The sequence below is a fragment of the Vidua macroura genome, chromosome 5 (assembly GCF_024509145.1).
Source record: "Vidua macroura isolate BioBank_ID:100142 chromosome 5, ASM2450914v1, whole genome shotgun sequence".
Taxonomy (NCBI): domain Eukaryota; kingdom Metazoa; phylum Chordata; class Aves; order Passeriformes; family Viduidae; genus Vidua; species Vidua macroura.
Genome location: NC_071575.1, coordinates 7028643 through 7045609, shown reverse-complemented (window position 1 = coordinate 7045609; position 16967 = coordinate 7028643). Strand labels below are relative to the sequence as shown.

The following is a 16967-nucleotide window of genomic DNA, read 5'->3' as shown; positions in this document are numbered from 1 at the left end:
TGCCGCTGCCGCCGCCGGCCACCTCCGGGCGGCCGCGCTGCCCTGCCCTGCCCTGCCCTGCCCTGCCCTGCCCTGCCCTGCCCTGCCTCCCCTCACTGCGCCGCCGAGCGCGGCCGAGCGCGGCCCGGGGGAGCCGCCCGGGGACCCGGATATGAACGAGCGATCATTATATTATGGTCGCTTGACGTCAAAGAGGATCCCTCCTGCTCCGCGCCCCCGCGCAGGCAGCGGCAGCATCCCCCGGGGAGCCGGGATGCCGCGTCCCCCCGCGCCCCGCCCCGCCCCGCCCCGCCGAGGGGCTGCGCACCGACGCGCTGGAGCAGCGGGGCCCGGCCGTGGCGATACCCACAGGTGCCCGGGAGGAGGATGAGCGGCGGGGGCACCGCTCCGGAGGTGCGAGAGGCCGGGCGCCGGCAGTAGGTGCGCCCGGGCAGGGGGCTGGGGCTGCCCTCCGGGCCGGGGGCGCGGGGCACAGCGCTCTCCGCTCCGCAGCCAGCGCCCCCGCCGCGCCGAGGGATTACGGAGCGGCCCCCGCGCGTGGATTTGCTCGCAGCGAGCGCTTCTGGCTGCAAACCCCCGCTCACCTCTAATGAAAATCAGAATTGAAAGCCCCGGGGATTCCCGGGTCCTCGTGGCGTGTGTCCCCCCCTCCCCATTCCCCAGCGGAATAAGAACAAAGGAAGGGATTGGGTTGTTTTTTTTTTTCCGCTTTGCGTTTGCTCTCCTCGCTTCTGCTCCCTCGAGTTTCTCGCTGAATTAGTGCGGCTCCAAAAGGTGCTTCCCGAGCCAGCAAACGACATTTCTGCTGTGTTATTTTCATGTTAAAATTTGCAAACACTTTCCCAATGATGCATTCTTAAACGCACATCCAAGGCTAAAACATTTCAGTAGATGCACATCTTATTAGTGAGAATCGAGCAGCTTTACACAATGACTTCAATTACAGTTCAGCAATACAGTCGATGCTAAGAGCTTACTTCCTATATTCAAGCCATGAACTCATCTATTCTACTCAAGGTCTGCAGGGAAATACACTAAATATGTATATAAATACTGTAGGATTAGAACCTATTGGTATATATACACCACTCCAGTCTTGTGGAGTTTCTGGTTTTCTAACAAAATTGATTGTGACCATTTTGCCTTCCAGTTGGCATCACAGTGACATTTTTCCCTAAATCCTTATGTTACTACTCACAGCTCCATCAAACACTTCACCTAGATTCGCTGTGACTAGTGGCTTTCCCCTAATTTAAAACATTACCTCTGTGTATGAAATCTGCCCAAAGATATTAAAAGCAGTGCCAAAATAGAAAACCATAATTGTATTAAAAGGTTTCTGTAAGTGGTGGCTTGCATTTTATCTCCGAGAACTGAGCACAGAATTACCAACCTGTTTTGCCACTGTGCCAGTGAATAAAGGACAGCTTTACTCACGCCAGTAATTTCCAGAAGCAAAATTATGTGGAAGATAAGTTCTTCTTTGAAAATAACAGCCCTTTGATTTACAGTTATTTAATGGGATAACATATTAAACCTGCAAAATGTAGGATAACACCCTGTGGGATGAGCAAAACCCACGATAAATACAGGCACACCACATACACAGCTGTGCACCCCAATAAGGAGTGGTTAATCTGCTTCCAGTGCATATCAAGGATTACAACCAGAGTAGGGCTTGCACACTCGAAAACTATTCTGGTTTTTCAGTTCTGTCAGCTCCAGTAATTGCAAGGCATTCTCCTTCCAAACATTGCCTCGGGAATAAACATTTATTATTTCAGGAGAAAACATCCTCAGACATCTGTGATGGTGGGCACCACTTGGAGCAGAATGAAGTGTACAGAAGAGCAGTAAGTTGCTGCCTCTCAGATGTTTGTATCCATTCTGCCATTCCTTCATCAATAGCAGGGAATGCCTGGGAGGGACCACGCCGAATTTAAGTTCTAGTTCAAGTTTCTAGCTTTTCTAAGTAACAAGTTGCAGTGTTCACATCCTGAATTCGAAGGCAGATGGGATTATGCTAAAGTGCAAAGAAAAATAAAGACTTGCCCAAATTCGCTTGGATGAAAGCCTTGCAGAATACCCTATGAAGAAAATGTACATTATTAATTGATAGATCAGAAAAAGGCAGCTGCTTGTACAGCATTTGAGTAACTTGTAGCTACTTTCTTTGTAGCTTTAAAAGGTCTGAGAATCTATTACGGTGTCTGTTTGTGTGGGTACAAAAGAAGAGCAGAGAAAAGGGACAAGAGAAAGTGGGAGGATGGTGTTAAAGGGGAAGGAACATCTACTCCAAGCAGGGAATTTTAAAGAACAATTTTTATTTAATAGTCTTCATTTTTTCAGCTCAGTGTAAAGACCCTGAACATGCTCTTGAAGAGCAGCAGAAAGCCAAGGTACTGGAGAGAAAGGATGACATGCAGACTAGGGAAGAATAGTGCTGAGGTGTACTACTAGTGTTTTAACCAGGCAGTCCTTGAAAAGAATTTATTTGTCCATGAACTTGTGATTTAGCCAGAAGTATTTTCTACCCTGAACACAGTCCTGCGCATCCACAACAAAACCTAGCATTCACTGCAGCTCCCACTATGCCATTCCATAGCAGGTGTAGCTGCTGGGAGCTGTCCTTCAGTGTCCCACAGCGAGATGAAAGACCCATCCCATGAAGAGGTCCCACATGCTGAGAAATGAGCCGTGGGGACGGTCAGCAGGGGCTACCCAAACTTACTTCTGCACACAATACACTCTCTGTTACCCTGACCAAGGACACTCTGGGGACATCAATCTCACAAATACTACCTCTTGTGCCATCCCTGTCACTGACAGGGAGTGGTAGCATCACAAAAATAAAAACACGATGCTGAGCGCTGAAGAGGGGCACACCAAGCTCTCGAAGCTGCCCACAGACCTCCTCCTCCCCAGTGCTGATGGGACTCCATGTGCCTCCCTTGGCACATTTTGTGGGTACAGGGACCCCGGGGTGACATGGGTGACTCCTTTTTTTCCTTCTCCATGTGTTGACTAAATAATGGCGAGGTTGTGGCAGATGGTGAGGAAATCATCTGAAGCTGAGAAGAAACCGAAAGGGTTAAAGGCAAATCCGTGCCTCCGCCACTTGGTTAATTCCCCGGCAGCCTGATCCCGTGCTGAGATGATTCAGGCCAGAGAGAGGCACTGCCACAGTCCCCAGGCAGACCCTAGAGAAAAGACTCGTATTTCCTGTCCAGGAGGATTAAGTACCAGGCCATTGAGAAATCACAGTAAACATCTGGATGGAGCACTCCATCTATCAAGCCCTAATCCACGAAGCTATTCATTAATGAATTCAGCACATTCACACTGTTCTATATATAGGGCTGGCTGATTTTTCTAAATGTTTGGTTTCTAGGTGGTTTACATCTGTATCAACAGATTTTTATTTTTTGGGTGAAGCAATCTACTGTATTCTGCTTTTGCTTGTTTAATTGTTTAGAGTAATTCTTTTGCCTTTTTAAAAAAAACAACACAGCTGTGTTTTCTGATAGTATATAAAAAAATCCAATAGTTAAAACCCAACAGCATCCCTGCGTTTTATATTGCTTTGCAATTTTAAGCCCAAGTTCCTCTGGAAACTTTCCATCACACAGGGATGGAAAAAACATTAAATAGTAATTGATTTTCTTTTCTGTATTTTGTTTTGATTAAAATGAGAATCCCTCTCATTTATCTTCAGAGAGAAAGTAAGCACTGAGTAAATGGTCTGGTTAATTCAAAAGTAATTTGATCAGAGCATCCATAATTTACATTGACTGGAACAGCAGGAAAGATGCTGAGCACTACCAGATATCAAGCTTATTCATTTCAGCTGCCTACTTGCACTATGCTTTACATCTTGTTCATGTAAACTGCTCTACGAACATCTAATGACCCACAGTTTGTAAGGGGGAGACTTACACACCACCATGCCCTCAAAAGTCATCTGTTAAGATTGAATAACACTGGTGCTCCCAGTAAACATGCTGTGGAGCTGAGTGTGCTGCTTTCCACACAGCTGTGCCAGCCTCCTTCCAGAGCAACTGCAGCCTTTGTCACTCATATTGGTAGAACCAGCATTTGGCCCGGAGGTTTTTCACAAATCCAGCTGTGACAGGATATTTTCAACCCATCCTCAAAGCTTTGGACTCTACCAGACAGCATGAGCCATCCAAGCTTGCAATTTATAATTTCTCTCCCCTTTTTACTTTCAGTGCTTTGCTGTGGCATAATCTTTAATTCCAGGGACTTGATTTTAGAGGGGAAATCCCATTCAGTGCCTTTATTCTCTGTTAAATTCCAGGAGCACATAGCTGTGCTCTCAGGTTTTTGTCACAACAGGGTGGCCCAGGTGGACAGTTCCAACTGGGACAACCCAATTTTAAAACAGGAGAATGAAGCCAAGCAAGGGCAATCTGAAGGAGTAACCTGCAGAGCCACTCAGCTATACCACTGCAGTTTTTTCTTCACTGACAAATGCAAATACCCTCACAAGTGAATTTTGCTTGCATCAATGCTTCTGTAACAGCTGTGCTCCATGCCAATGTCTGTTCCTGTATGGAAAGCAGGGTGTTTCTGGGCAAACTCAATCCCTCCTTATCAGTCAACTGAAAATACTTCATTTTCATCCTGTGCCATGAAAGTCACACCAACAAAAAGCTCTTGCTCATTCAAGATCAGGCCACTCACTCAGGCTGTGAGGAAGAGGGACAGGAATAAACCAAAGGTTTCATGTCTAGAACAAGTGGTGACAGCGGTGTCTGATTTAGGTGATCAGTCACTTCAAGTTGTCAGGTGACAGATTTGTACATTCATGTTTTGTTACCACCTATGTGGCCAGTGACACTCCAGAATCCATGGCTTTGTCACACATAGACACAAATTAAGCTGCATAGGCTGCCTTAAAAAGAAGGTAAATGGCATGTTTAGAAACTCATGTGTTTTAAGAGTGGAAAAGCAAGGAGTAATCTCATTCAGATTTCATGCTCATTTCCTGCTCAATTTTTAAGCAGTCATGAGTCAAGGAAAATCAAAATACATTATGCTTATTCTGGTATAAAATTATGAGTGAACTTAGTTACTACATTCTGAAAACATTAAAGTGAGGGGAAACTGAGGTTTCAACCTACTCATGTATAGGAAAAAGAGCATTAGATTGCTTTGTGAGCACAGATAATTTAGCCAGCTGCAGGAAATGCTCTACCATGAAACTAGGAGGCCAAAGGTACTGATGGTTTAAACAGGAGAGGGCTGTAAATGAATCATTAGGTGGACTGGAGTAATGAAACAGCTTTACTTGCACTGAGTCTTCAGCTCTGGAGAGCCCCCAGGGGAAACCTTCCACGTGAATATGTTAGATACACAGCAGATCCCGTTTTCTTGTCTTTCCAAACAAAGGGAGGAATGAAGGACCCACCCAAGGATTTGCTAGTTAAAATTCTGACAGAAGAACTCCAGTATGCAAAAGTGTCACGATTTATTAATTTATTAGCATGGAAAAATAGTTGACAGGAAGAAAACCAACTAGCACAGATGAGTGATTCTCATGCTCACCAGTGACAATCAGAAGAGAGACTGCTCAAATCAAAGGAAAGACATTTATGATGTGTCCTTGTGACAGTGTGAACAAGTCCTTTGTGGCTGTGTGCGAAGGGGAGGAGGGTGAGGAATGGCAGAATATTGTTGTATCTTCCATATGTGTGTGGAGGGACTGAAGGAAAGGATTGGGGTACGAACACAGAGCAGCGAGGAACAAGTTGAATTTATTTTTTGTGGCCACTCGACTCCAGATTGGCGTAGGGCACACGGCTCTTTGGGGTACATCCATCTGCTAGGTTCAGGCCAGCTCTAGTCTTCTGGACATTCCCAGTGGAGTTGGACTTCCTTATATTTGAGGTGGATTTGGCTTGGCAATGGCAATGCCTCATGTCACTAATTCAAATCCTCTCCTTCAACACCTTTGTGTCTCACAAAATATCACTACTCTGTAGTACCGGTTTTAATCAGCTGAGCAGGATTCAATCAATAATTACCACTTGGTAGTTTAATTAGTATCTTCAAAGTACTACCACATCAAAACTTTAACAGTATTTAACAGTCTGCAGATGAATATAAGTGCCAAATTCTAGTCATAATTGATTTAGGAGCAAAAAAAAGAAGCCAAATAGTGATGTCTTAAAATCAATGGAGCTATACAGCTTTGTGCTACCCAATGAATTGAATTTATACATTTTGTATTAATTCTTATACAATTAGGTAATGGAGGTGGTTGCTTATGGTGTTGTTAAACTCTTTATGTTTGACAAGAAGCAAAATTTAAAAATAACAGCATTAAAAATAATAACAAATTGGAGAAAAACCTTATGAACATCAATCTATTCTTTCTAGTTCAATTATGGCATCTACAAGGAGCAGTACCAAGTATCTTCATGCATTAAAATCCTCTATTGGTATGAGAGCAACCAAAGGGAAATAAGCATTCCAGAAAATGGGACATGGTGATTTACTGCACTGGTTTCTTATTAGCATGAAAGTGCTAATAATGCCTTCTTTAGCTTCAGGACAGTGAAGACACCTGTCCAGCCAGACAACCCAATGTCCAATTTCCTTGCTGCTTATACATCAGGACCACCCCAGGCCTAGTAAGAGCTTCCTTAGCAGGACAGGGTGGGATGCAGTGTCCCACCAGCAGTCCCTGTGGATTCCTGGCTGCTACTGCTACCTGGACATTGATTTCCAAGCTGGAGGCACATGGCTCTGCCTGACCTACAACACCAAGCTGAGATAATTCTGTGGATGCAAAGAAACCCTCTACAGCCTAAGAAATGAAGCAGGGAGCTGTAGCTGCCTGCTAGACCTTGGACACCGAGTTAAAGATGGAAGGGAAAAAGACCTTATCTTGCAAATGTCCCAAAGCCTGCGATGCTGGTGACTACTTGGCTTAGCTTGGCCTCATCTTAATGAACTCTGCTCCTCAGTTCCTTAATCCCTGAGTTTACATCACTCCTTTCTTCTCCCTAACCTGGGGTATTTGAAGGCAAGGCATGAGCCTCACACACACTCTCCCCAGATACATTTTCTTCCTGAAACCACGTCACAAGCAGCAGAGAACGCTCATGTTCATCAGGCTGTGCCCTCTGTCCTCTTTGATTTCCATCAAGTCAGCTTTTCCTGCTTTCCCCTAATGTAGGTCTGATAGTAGAAGTGCAGGAAGAGAGCCAGGAGGCTGAGGATGTAGAGGAAGACTGCGGTGTTGAAGCCGTCAGGGAACGGGCACTCCGTGAAGAGGTTGTAGGAGGAATGAGCAGCAATGGCCACAAACTGGCACTGGAAGAGGTGGAAAAAAATAAGCAGCCAGATTAGGAAACCTGCATGAGATACACCTCAGCTGGCCATTGAGACCATCACAGCTATCACAACATCCTAGCAGTGTCCTCAACCCACAGGATCACCTGCTTGCCTCTCCTGACATCCCTGGTAACCTTCCTTTCAAGTTTAGCAGTGTTTTCCCACCAGGAAAGATGTCCACCAAACCTGGAGGTTTAACCAGTCCAGCCCCTCCTGCCCTTGGCCCATTTCTCTGCCATAGTGCAGTAACGAAGATGCTGGAATATGGAAACTGAAGGTGAGAGATTCCTCTTCTCCAGTGGCAATCAGGTTATTATACCCATAATTATTTTGATTTGTATTTTAACTTGCAGAGAGGAACTAGAGATACTACCTTTATTCATTTAAACATTCAACATTAATATTTTTTTTTGTATTTTACTAAGTCACCTGTCCTAATACCCTGAAGCAATGAGTTCTACCAACCAAAGAGCTATTAAATATTTTTTCCTGTGCTATAATTTGCATTATAAATACCTTTTTATTTCATACAATGCTTTCTTGTTCTGCTTTGCCATGCAGGCTAAGTGAGAATTCTGGAGCAGCCTTCACTGCACCACTGTTTTACACATATCCTCTTCCTCTTCCCTTGTACCTGCATACTTTTGGTTTGCAAAGCCTCTCTTTGAGTGGAAAAATCTCTCCTACAACCCTTGTCCTTGTCTGGACGATTGCATTTATGCTGTATCTTTGAAAAAAACATGGGCTTTTCCCCCAGATTTGTAACTTCATCAGAGATGAGGGAAAGAAAATCCAAAGGGATTTTCAGGAGAAAGAGTAAAATTCACGTATTTCTCCTTAACTTGCCTGTTTGCCTGCAGTTAGAGAACCCCTTCCTTTCTGAAGGAACTGAATCAAGGCTCCCCAGTCTGCTTCCCTATTGAGAATCCAAAGTTTCCCTGAACCACTGCCCCCACCTCTCCACATCAAGCTCTGTTTTCAGTGCTCCATATACAACATAAAAAGGAGGAATCCAATTGTTAATTTTTCTCTTCCCTTCCCATTACAAAGCTGTGGATAATTAGTTTGATACGGTCACTGAAGGCCCCTGATAGTCTTGTGAAAGCAGCATTTGGAGCAGGTCACCCGTGGCTTCACCTCTCAGAGTGGCACACGAGAGCACCTGGGGATGTGCTGCCCTCCGTGGGCCGTCACTATAGGACACGAGGAAACACGACTGCGAGCAGCGAGCTGCTGCTATTGTAGAGGTAAAAGAGCAAGTTAATATTTCTGACTCCAGCCTTTACAGTTTTCCAAAGGTGCCAGTGGATTGGAGGATGAAAGTGCCACCTCTCCAACGACACTGGACAAACTACCAGTCCATCAAATTTCTCCTCCTCTATGAAGGAATGCGAAAACAATAAGTTATTTACAGAAAGTGTGTGAGAAAGTTTGCTACAAGAATGTAAACTCAGAAGGCTTTAGAAAATCTTAAAAAATCAGGGCGACAGTGGGCAGCAAGCAGATGGAGCCTGTGAGGTGACAGACAGCAGAGGCCATCACACCTGAGGTGTGGGAGGGCAGGGGTGAACACCTGGAGCTAATTACCAGCTGCAGGATGGTCAGGTAGCGCTTCCACCACAGGTGCCGGCGCATCCGCGGTCCCAGGCTGGCCAGGGCGTAGTAGCCGTACATGAAGATGTGGACAAAGGAGTTCAGCATCCCAACAAAGAAGGCTGAGGAGTGAAGAAGTGAGGTTGAACAAGGCACACCACCCATTCCAGGCTAACGCCGTGAAGGGCTCACAGCCACTATGACGATGCTTCCAAAATACACCACACCCACCTCTGCGCATGAACATTCCACCTGGGATCTCATACCTCCCATGCAAAACCAGGACACCGTGGAAGCACGTCAGCTTCCCCCTTCCTTCAGCATCCAGAATCACTGGATGGGTTGGGTCGGAAGGGACCTTAAAGGCCATCAGCTCCAACCCACTAGAGTCGCCCCAAAATTTTATCTGGCCTTGAACACTGCCAGGGTTGGGGCATCTATGATATACCCAACCCATATCAAGTGTTCAGGGACAGAGAGGGGCTTCAAAGGCAGACTTTGATCGTCTGACCTAAGCATTTTGCACCATTCTGGTGTCAAGGCCGTGTAGCCAAAATGACTTCCCAAAAGTAGAATGCCCCAGCATCTTGTATAGAGCTTACCTAGAGTGGCTGAGTACCCAGATGCTTCTCTTCCAAAAGGGGCAGCATTCTGGATACAGCCAAGAAATGGGCACAGGCAGAGCAGGAAACAGAGCCAGAACCTGGGCTGCTGCCCCAAGGCCTCTGACTGGGGAGTGAGGGAGCACTGCTCTGGGAGGAGATATACATAAACCTTCTGTGGGATATTATGTTTTTCTGTTTGGATCCACTCTGATGGCACACTCTTATTCTGGGTGAGGCAGTGAACATGGCAGCCTAAATAGTCCCAAGAGCTGAGCAGATGGGATCATCTGAAATCAGATGGGATCATCTGAAACAAGCTTTTCTCACCTTTAGAAGTAGGTGAGCTTCCTACCTGCCAGTCAGCCCATCAGCACTGTTAATGCTACCTCCACGGCCCAAAAAACCATGAGAAACACAAGGTTTTCTTGCAGCAGCATTTTTTACAAGCATACCTTGTCCTCCAGGCACGTATTTGACCCCTGACCACCAGTTGAAGAGCATAGAGCCATGATGGTACACGTGCAGAAAAGTCACCTGCTCTTGTTTCTTGCGCAGAATTAAGAAAACCTGAAAGAAGCCAGGCAAAGGAAAACCTTGAGTCAATGTGTTTAGACAAAAATTTCACAGTAAAAAATTATAAAAATAGCTAATGATGAGTCTGAATCTCCCAAACCCATTTCCTCTGCTGTTAACAAAAACTGGTGAAATGCAATAGAACTTATAGGGGGAGCTGGAAGACAGAATTTCTTCCAGAAAGACCCAAATATTTTTATGTCTGGATTCAGGGCCCAGACTCCAAAGAGGACACATCTGAGACTCAGACTGAGCTTCCATACAATTCACAGCTGCTTGGATCTGCTCCTTTTCAGGACATAGGTTCTATATTTACTGCTACCAGACAATAACCCACAGAAAATCCACTGTGTTGAATGGCCAAACCCTCCTGGAATTTGCATTCGTAAAGAGAATGGTTTTGCCAGATGAATAAGTGTCAGGTCATTGCATTTCACCATGCACATTCATACACACACACAGCAAAAAGTGAATCTGCTTTTTAGGCACTCAGGACTGGCAAAAAACTGCTTTTGTTGCGGATGCAAACAGAGAGGGGATTGGCCAAAACCCTGGCAATAGGCCTAGGAAGGATCCACATGTTTCTTCACATTTCAGTGGGTTGTTAGCTTACACCCCAAAGAGCTGTGAAATTTCATGCTAGGACACAGCTGTCTTCTGCTGGCCAAGCAGAGGCCTTGTCCAGTCACTTAGTTCATTTACAGTGCAGAAGGACACCTGAAGACAAGCTGTAAAGAGCTGGACTTTCAATTCCCCCAGGACACAAACCTTTAGTGCAGAGCTCCAGGAAAATCCATGGCAGCAGAGATGCCAGGACTTGTCCAGCTCCTTTTCTGCCCCACTGTTAATCAGCCAGCCAGGCAATAGCAGAACCTTTGTGGAACCAGCAGCTAAAATTTTGGGGACCCACTTGGCAGCAGCCAGGGGTAAAGCCTCTCCCCTAGCACTGTGCCCAGCCTCAGGAAGGGTGCTGGGGAGGGAGTGTGTGCAGCCGAGGGATGGAGACAGGCAGCGAATCAATACAGGATCAGCCCAGGACATCAGTTCTGGCACGCTCCCCTTTCTGACAAAGAAGTATCAGTGTCCAGCCCCGGCCCCGCTGAGGAGCTGAGCCCTCCTTACCGTATCCAGCAGCTCGATGACTTTGGAGAAGAAGAACCACCAACACACTCTTGCCATCTGCTGGGCAGCACAAGGCACGGCGGTTAGAGCTTTACCCAAAATCAACACATTTTCAACCACGCTGTATCCCTGCCCACCCGGGGTCTGCAGCAAGGGGGGAAAATTAAGGGGTGCTTTTTTTTTTGTTTGTTTTTGTTTTTGTTTTTGTTTTTTTTGTTGGTTTTTTTTTTGTTTTGTTTGTTGTTGTTTTTTTTTTTTTAATTCCAGATGGCAAGACTCTGAAAAACTGAAAAGATAATACGATGCTTGCATCTGTTCAAAGCAAGGCATTGTAACTCCAAATTCAAAGAGAAAAAACTCATGCAGCATTTTTGGAAAGCTAATGCTGATGGGACCCAAACCCCTGTAACGACCAGGGAATAGCTTTAGCTAAACCCCGCTGCTAAAAGAAGGGTTGAGTGAGATTTCTGTCATGCAAGGCAGAAGATATAAAAATCAGTTTTCTTGTTGGAAGAGATCACCCAGAATCCTTATAATCCATGTGAATAATCACATCTATTTCAATAATAGATTTGCAGTATTGATACTTCAGCTGGTAAGATCACCCTCTCTGCAGTGGTCAAAGAGCAAACTTAGATGGCTGGGTTGACTGAGATGATTAATTTTAGAGAACTAAAGTAAAGTGCAACAACTGTTGAAGCAGACAGTTTAGTGGAATAGATTTACAGGCAACAACAAACTGGAGTCAAAGACTTCTTAGCCATGCAAATTGCTGTTTATGAGCAAAAGAATCTGCCTAGCCACGGGAGGGCAGGGCCTAAGGCAAGCTTTCTCCAGAACTGTACCCTCATTCCCAGCTCACTCCGGCTGTAATCCACTGGCTGGCACAGGTAGCTGTAGTTGGCCAAGATTGAAGTGACCAGAAACTGAAACAAACGAAAAGCAAATAGAAATCAATTTGCTGTTCAAAGCCATCGGTTCCAAAAAAGATGGGCATGTTAATGCTAAGGTAGTAGGGTCTCAGTCTTATAGTTACTGACAGAAAATCCATGGACAAAGAGTAAAAAGCTAAAACAAAGTACTTCACATCCTGGTTGAAATCTCAAAAAAAACAAATTTGGCCTGGGAAGATTTGTAACTCTTTTTGTAATCACTGGAGGGCTCAAAACTACTTTGCAAGAATACTGAATTCTAGGCTTCTGAGTCTTTCTGAGAGACTCTGTTCTCCTTTGCAAAGATCCAAGGCTGATCTGTTTTGGTAGGCTGCATTTACCTGTTCATTGGAAAGCCAAAAACTGTACCAAGTAACCAGTATAACTGAACAATCAAGCACAGAAAAGCAATTTACACACCTGTCCTCAGATGGAGCAGCATTTGTTAAAAAAAAAAAAAACAAAAGCAATTCATACTAATGTAACACTTGCGATACAAATTAAAAGGGCACATTTGTTGGCATCATGATGTTTTTGAAACCTATTTGGCCATGTTCCCTCAAAGAGTTTTCAGTGGCCTACATAAACTAGGGGGAACAGGCTTGTGGAAAAGCTTATGCATTAAGAACAAGCAGAAAAAAAAAATGTTCTTAACACTCTCAGCAGCAGGAAGACAGAGAGTGCTTGGCACTCCTGGAGAGAACTGCCAACTTTGGAAAATCATAGGATGTTAAGGGGTTGGAAGGGACCTTAAAGATCACCTAGTCTCAACCCCCTGCCTTGGGCACCTTCCACTAGCCCAGTGGTTCTCATCCTCAGAATTGGATCCATCACCAGCCAGACTCGAGGCGAAAGGAGGTCGTTTCACATCCTCCACACACTCTGTACCTAATGGGGAATTCTCAACTAGCAATTCATTCATTCCTTCAGGATGAATGAAATCCCGTGTTCATTTCATGAATGGCAGGGGGATTGAGAAACGAGAGGAAATCAAGCACAGCAGGACAATACTGCTCCTCTTGTGGCAAAACAGGGACACGTCCAAGACAGCTCCCACTCCCTTCAGCAGAGTCCATCAGCAAAAGCTGTTCAAACCCTGGAATCTGGAGGCTCTGGAATTCAAACCCTTCTCGGGTGCTTACCTAGGAGCCAATCCTGCCTCCTCACCTCGTAGAACATGTAGCTGGGTAATGCCACCATGGCCAGGTTGTAGGCGAGCAGTGGAGCCCGCAGCTCCAGCCGCCGCCGCTGCCGCATGCAGGACGGCCCCAGCGCCACCATGAAGAGGTAGGAGGTGAAGACCAGGGTGACTGGAAGTGGGGAGTAGACCAGTGGCCACGGGTCTGTCCTTGGATCTGAGAAGCAAAACACACAGCCACAGCTGGCACCTCCACACAGCACGGGGAGGATATATTTAATTGTATTTCATTACTTCCCTTCGGCGCACTCGCTGCAGAAAGAAAATTGGTGTCTTTGTGTCTTTGCCAAGCTGCACCTCAGTCCTTCTGCTCTGACTCTGCCAAAAGGCTTTAGCACAAAGATTTTAGCCCAATTTTTGGGTATGGACTACAGTACTGGAAGACAGAGCTTTCCTGGGATGAGCTGGAGCCCTCCCTGGGTGAAAGGAGCAATCCCAGACACTGTGCAGGGAGGCACAGGAACAGCCAAAGCAACAGTGGCTCCTCAGGAGTGTAAATCTTTACAGCTAAATAAAAAAAGTGTTTCAATCACTGATGTTACTTCCTTGCAATCCTCAGGATACCTGAAATTCTCCACTCCTTCGTTTTTATATCTTATAGAGTGGGCTCTCTTAAGAAGCATGAATTCACTGGGAAATGCCAAAACACTTACCCCTGCTGAAACAGCTCTTTGGTCCTACAGCAAAGGGAAACTCAAGAGATTTTCTGTCATACCACCTCCTCCTAATCCTGCTATCCTGCTAGGATATGTTATATCAGCAAAAGCATCCCAGGTACCATTCATGCTTTCCTTTCCTGTGCAATCACTGCTCTGTCAAACTCTTTCATTTTTTTATAAATGCTGTACCAGTCTTGACAACTCTGTTAATCCCCCTCCCTTCTAAACCTTCCAGTTCTTTATGATGGCTGTTATGGGCTGTGTCAAGAGCTCTTTGATATTCCATTTCTAGATTTAGCTGTTCATCAGAAGTCCTGAATCCCAATTTACACTCTATTGTGAAATTCAAGTCCTGAAACATTTACTGAGCATTATGTAAAGTCTGAGTATTATGCCCCATGTCCTCCTCCTGCAAGTCTGCTGTTCTACCTTCATGGCATTTTGTGGCTTTTCTTTACGTCTTTGTGGCTTTTTCTTCAACGTCAGACCTTTGGGACCAAATGGAGCCTTTAACTACTGAAGATCGGATGTCTCCTCACTGCAAGCTGTCAAATCTCAAGCACTGAGGAGTGGTTACTGCCAATATTTCATTAGATAACAGGTTTTCCTGGCATCACAAAGAGTTTAAACCCCAAAGTATTGACTCTTTGGTCAACTAAGCTTTCCCATGACACATGAAAATGCATTTTAAAAAAATCACTTCCTTTAGTACTCCAGACTCCACAGGCAATCCCAAGCTCCACATCTTGTCAGAGCCCACTGGGAAATCCCCCATCCCCTCATTCTTTACTGTGATCCAACTGGAGGGTTAATGAGATATATTTCAAGGGAAGTTTGTGATCACGGAGAAGGAAAAGTGGAAATCTGCTTAGTGAAGAAAATGTAGGCTAGTGTAAGGATTGCATTCCTTCTAGGTTTGGTTTTCATGATCATGAAAAATGATCATGAAATTATGCAAAAATTCCCATTTTAGACAGCATCTCTACCTACCTCCACTTTCAAGAATCCAGTTGTAGAATTCCTGAGTTTTCTGCCAAGTTGAAGCCATCCCAAGTTCTGCAAATAAATTAACTTGACTGAATCAGGAATGAGGAGGCTCTTTAGACAAAGGCTCAGAACTACAGCTAATGAAAGGACAATAGTTTGCTTTCTAAAAATTTAACTTTTAGAGCAGGATTAAAGTCCCCTTTAAAAAATTAAGAAAGAGAACACTCCCCCTCCCCCCTTGCAATGATCAGCTACTTAACTTCCAGATTTCATTTATTTATAAAAAAATAACTTAAAATTTAATTTCCAGATTTTGATATTTCATGGAGTTTTCACCTTTAAAACATGCTCTGAGCAGCTGCATGTGATCTGCCAGATCCAGGAGGGAACTGCCAGTACCATTGGGAAATCAGTCACGTGGCATTTTTTCCTAAAGCAGTGCAGGCATGACATTCACATGAGGACACACACCAGGTGTCATAACTGCATTTTCTGCAGGTAGTATTGGATATTCCCAGTGCTGGAAGGCAGCTAGGGATTCATTCAGCACTGCTGCAGCTCCAGAGGGGTTAACAGAGCTGGCTATTTGGTTTTCTGAGGCCCCAGGTTATACATTAATTTTGTTTTATCTTGTATAGATTCTGTAATATAGTATATAAAGTAGAATACTCATACGTATTTTAATGATCCTCCTCTTCCCTTCTTTCCTTTAGCAGGGAGATGTTTTCAAAGGCACTTAGCAGTTCTCCTAGAAAACACTTTTCTGCAGTTAGTTTCAACAGCTGGAGCTACCTGATCCAGTTCTCTCCATTAGCAAATACACAGGAACAGCTTCCTCCCAGTTTCACCTCCTGCTGGCATTGAGAAAAGCACATTTTCTCCTTTGACCCTCCTCACAGACTGTGACACCCAGGCCCAACATCGTGTCGGTGACAGACACCCCCAAATTTCTCTCCTGCAGTTAATCCTTGCAGTCAACCTCCTTTTTGGGTGTTCCTCTGGCACAAAGCCGGAGACCCCTGGGAGGTGTCACACCCATCCTGACCCAGAGCCACATGCCCTTGTGATCCGGGTGCACTCTGCCAGCACCCAGATTAGTCGGTGATTATCAGTGGGCTCTGAGTCAATCCCGCAGGGATTCCACACAGTTACAAGTCCCCAGAAAATCCACACGCACTCCAGCTCTCTCCACTTCCCTTCCTTCCCCCCAGACCCGTCGGGAAAAGGCAGGAAGGAGGAGCAGACTCACCGCAGCAGCGCAGCCGGCTCCGAGCATCCCTTTTTTCTCCAGGGCTGTCCCCAGCCGGTCGCGGCGCAGGTGGAGCCGGCAAAACAAGGAGCTCCAGGCTGCGCTCGGCTTTCCTCTCCACAAGGGAGGTGAGTGCATCCCCTGTGAGTCTCCCACAGCCGTGGTGGATCTTCAGGCCTTCTTCTTCTTCAGCCTCCCAGCGGCGGCCACCAAAACCCCACCGCGAGCCGCAGGCACCATGGGGTTGTCGCGCAACTTTGCCAGAATAAGAGGTTACATCACATACTCCTCCCCCGCCCTCTCTTGCCTCTCCCCACACGGTTTATCAGATTAGGGGACTGGAAAGAAGAAGGAAACGAATGCAGAAGATTCCTGGGATTCCACAGGAGTGAACCAGTGACCTTTAGTGCCCGGGCCCGGCCAAGTGGGAACCGGGCCAGCATTTCTTGTGCAGGTTTCTTCAGGACACGGCACGACAGGTTTGCAGATAGTAGAAGATGAAGGATCACGGCTGGAAAGCAGTCTGTTTGGAGCACTCCTTCAGACCAGCACAAGGGGCTGACAGCAAGCCTTTTGTGTGCTCAAAATAGGTCCCGACCACCAAATGAGGGGACAGAGAACAGTGGGAATATACTCACTCACTCACTCACTCACTCACTCACAGCAGGGAAAACTCAGCTGGAGTCA

The 16967-nt window shown here is 45.7% G+C and overlaps 1 protein-coding gene across 5 annotated transcripts; it reads right to left on the bottom strand.

Moving 5' to 3' along the window:
* Positions 1-5484: 5484 nt before the first annotated feature.
* Positions 5485-16622, bottom strand: LOC128808112 (elongation of very long chain fatty acids protein 4-like). 5 transcript variants are annotated; one of them, XM_053978934.1, is made up of 8 exons: positions 16281-16618; positions 15035-15885; positions 13355-13542; positions 12101-12181; positions 11256-11315; positions 10013-10127; positions 8950-9077; positions 5485-7341 (listed from the first exon to the last, which is right to left on the bottom strand). In XM_053978934.1, the coding sequence occupies exons 2-8, from the start codon at positions 15090-15092 to the stop codon at positions 7171-7173; spliced, it is 801 nt and encodes a 266-aa protein (XP_053834909.1). In that variant the 5' UTR covers positions 15093-15885; positions 16281-16618; the 3' UTR covers positions 5485-7170. The 5 variants fall into 5 exon arrangements, with proteins under 5 accessions (XP_053834909.1, XP_053834910.1, XP_053834912.1 ...); XM_053978935.1 differs by having other exon boundaries at positions 15035-15100; positions 15707-16617; XM_053978937.1 differs by having other exon boundaries at positions 10005-10127; positions 11256-11312; positions 12118-12181; positions 15035-16620.
* Positions 16623-16967: the final 345 nt, after the last annotated feature.

Coding starts and splice junctions, on each gene's coding strand:
- LOC128808112 (XM_053978934.1), bottom strand. CDS start 15,092: ATGGCTTCAACTTGGCAGAAAACTCAGGAATTCTACAACTGGATTCTT. Junction 13,543..15,034: donor CTGGATTCTTGAAAGTGGAG/GTAGGTAGAGAT, acceptor TTTGCTTCTCAG/ATCCAAGGACAGACCCGTGG. Junction 10,128..11,255: donor TCATCGAGCTGCTGGATACG/GTAAGGAGGGCT, acceptor GGCTTCTTTCAG/GTTTTCTTAATTCTGCGCAA.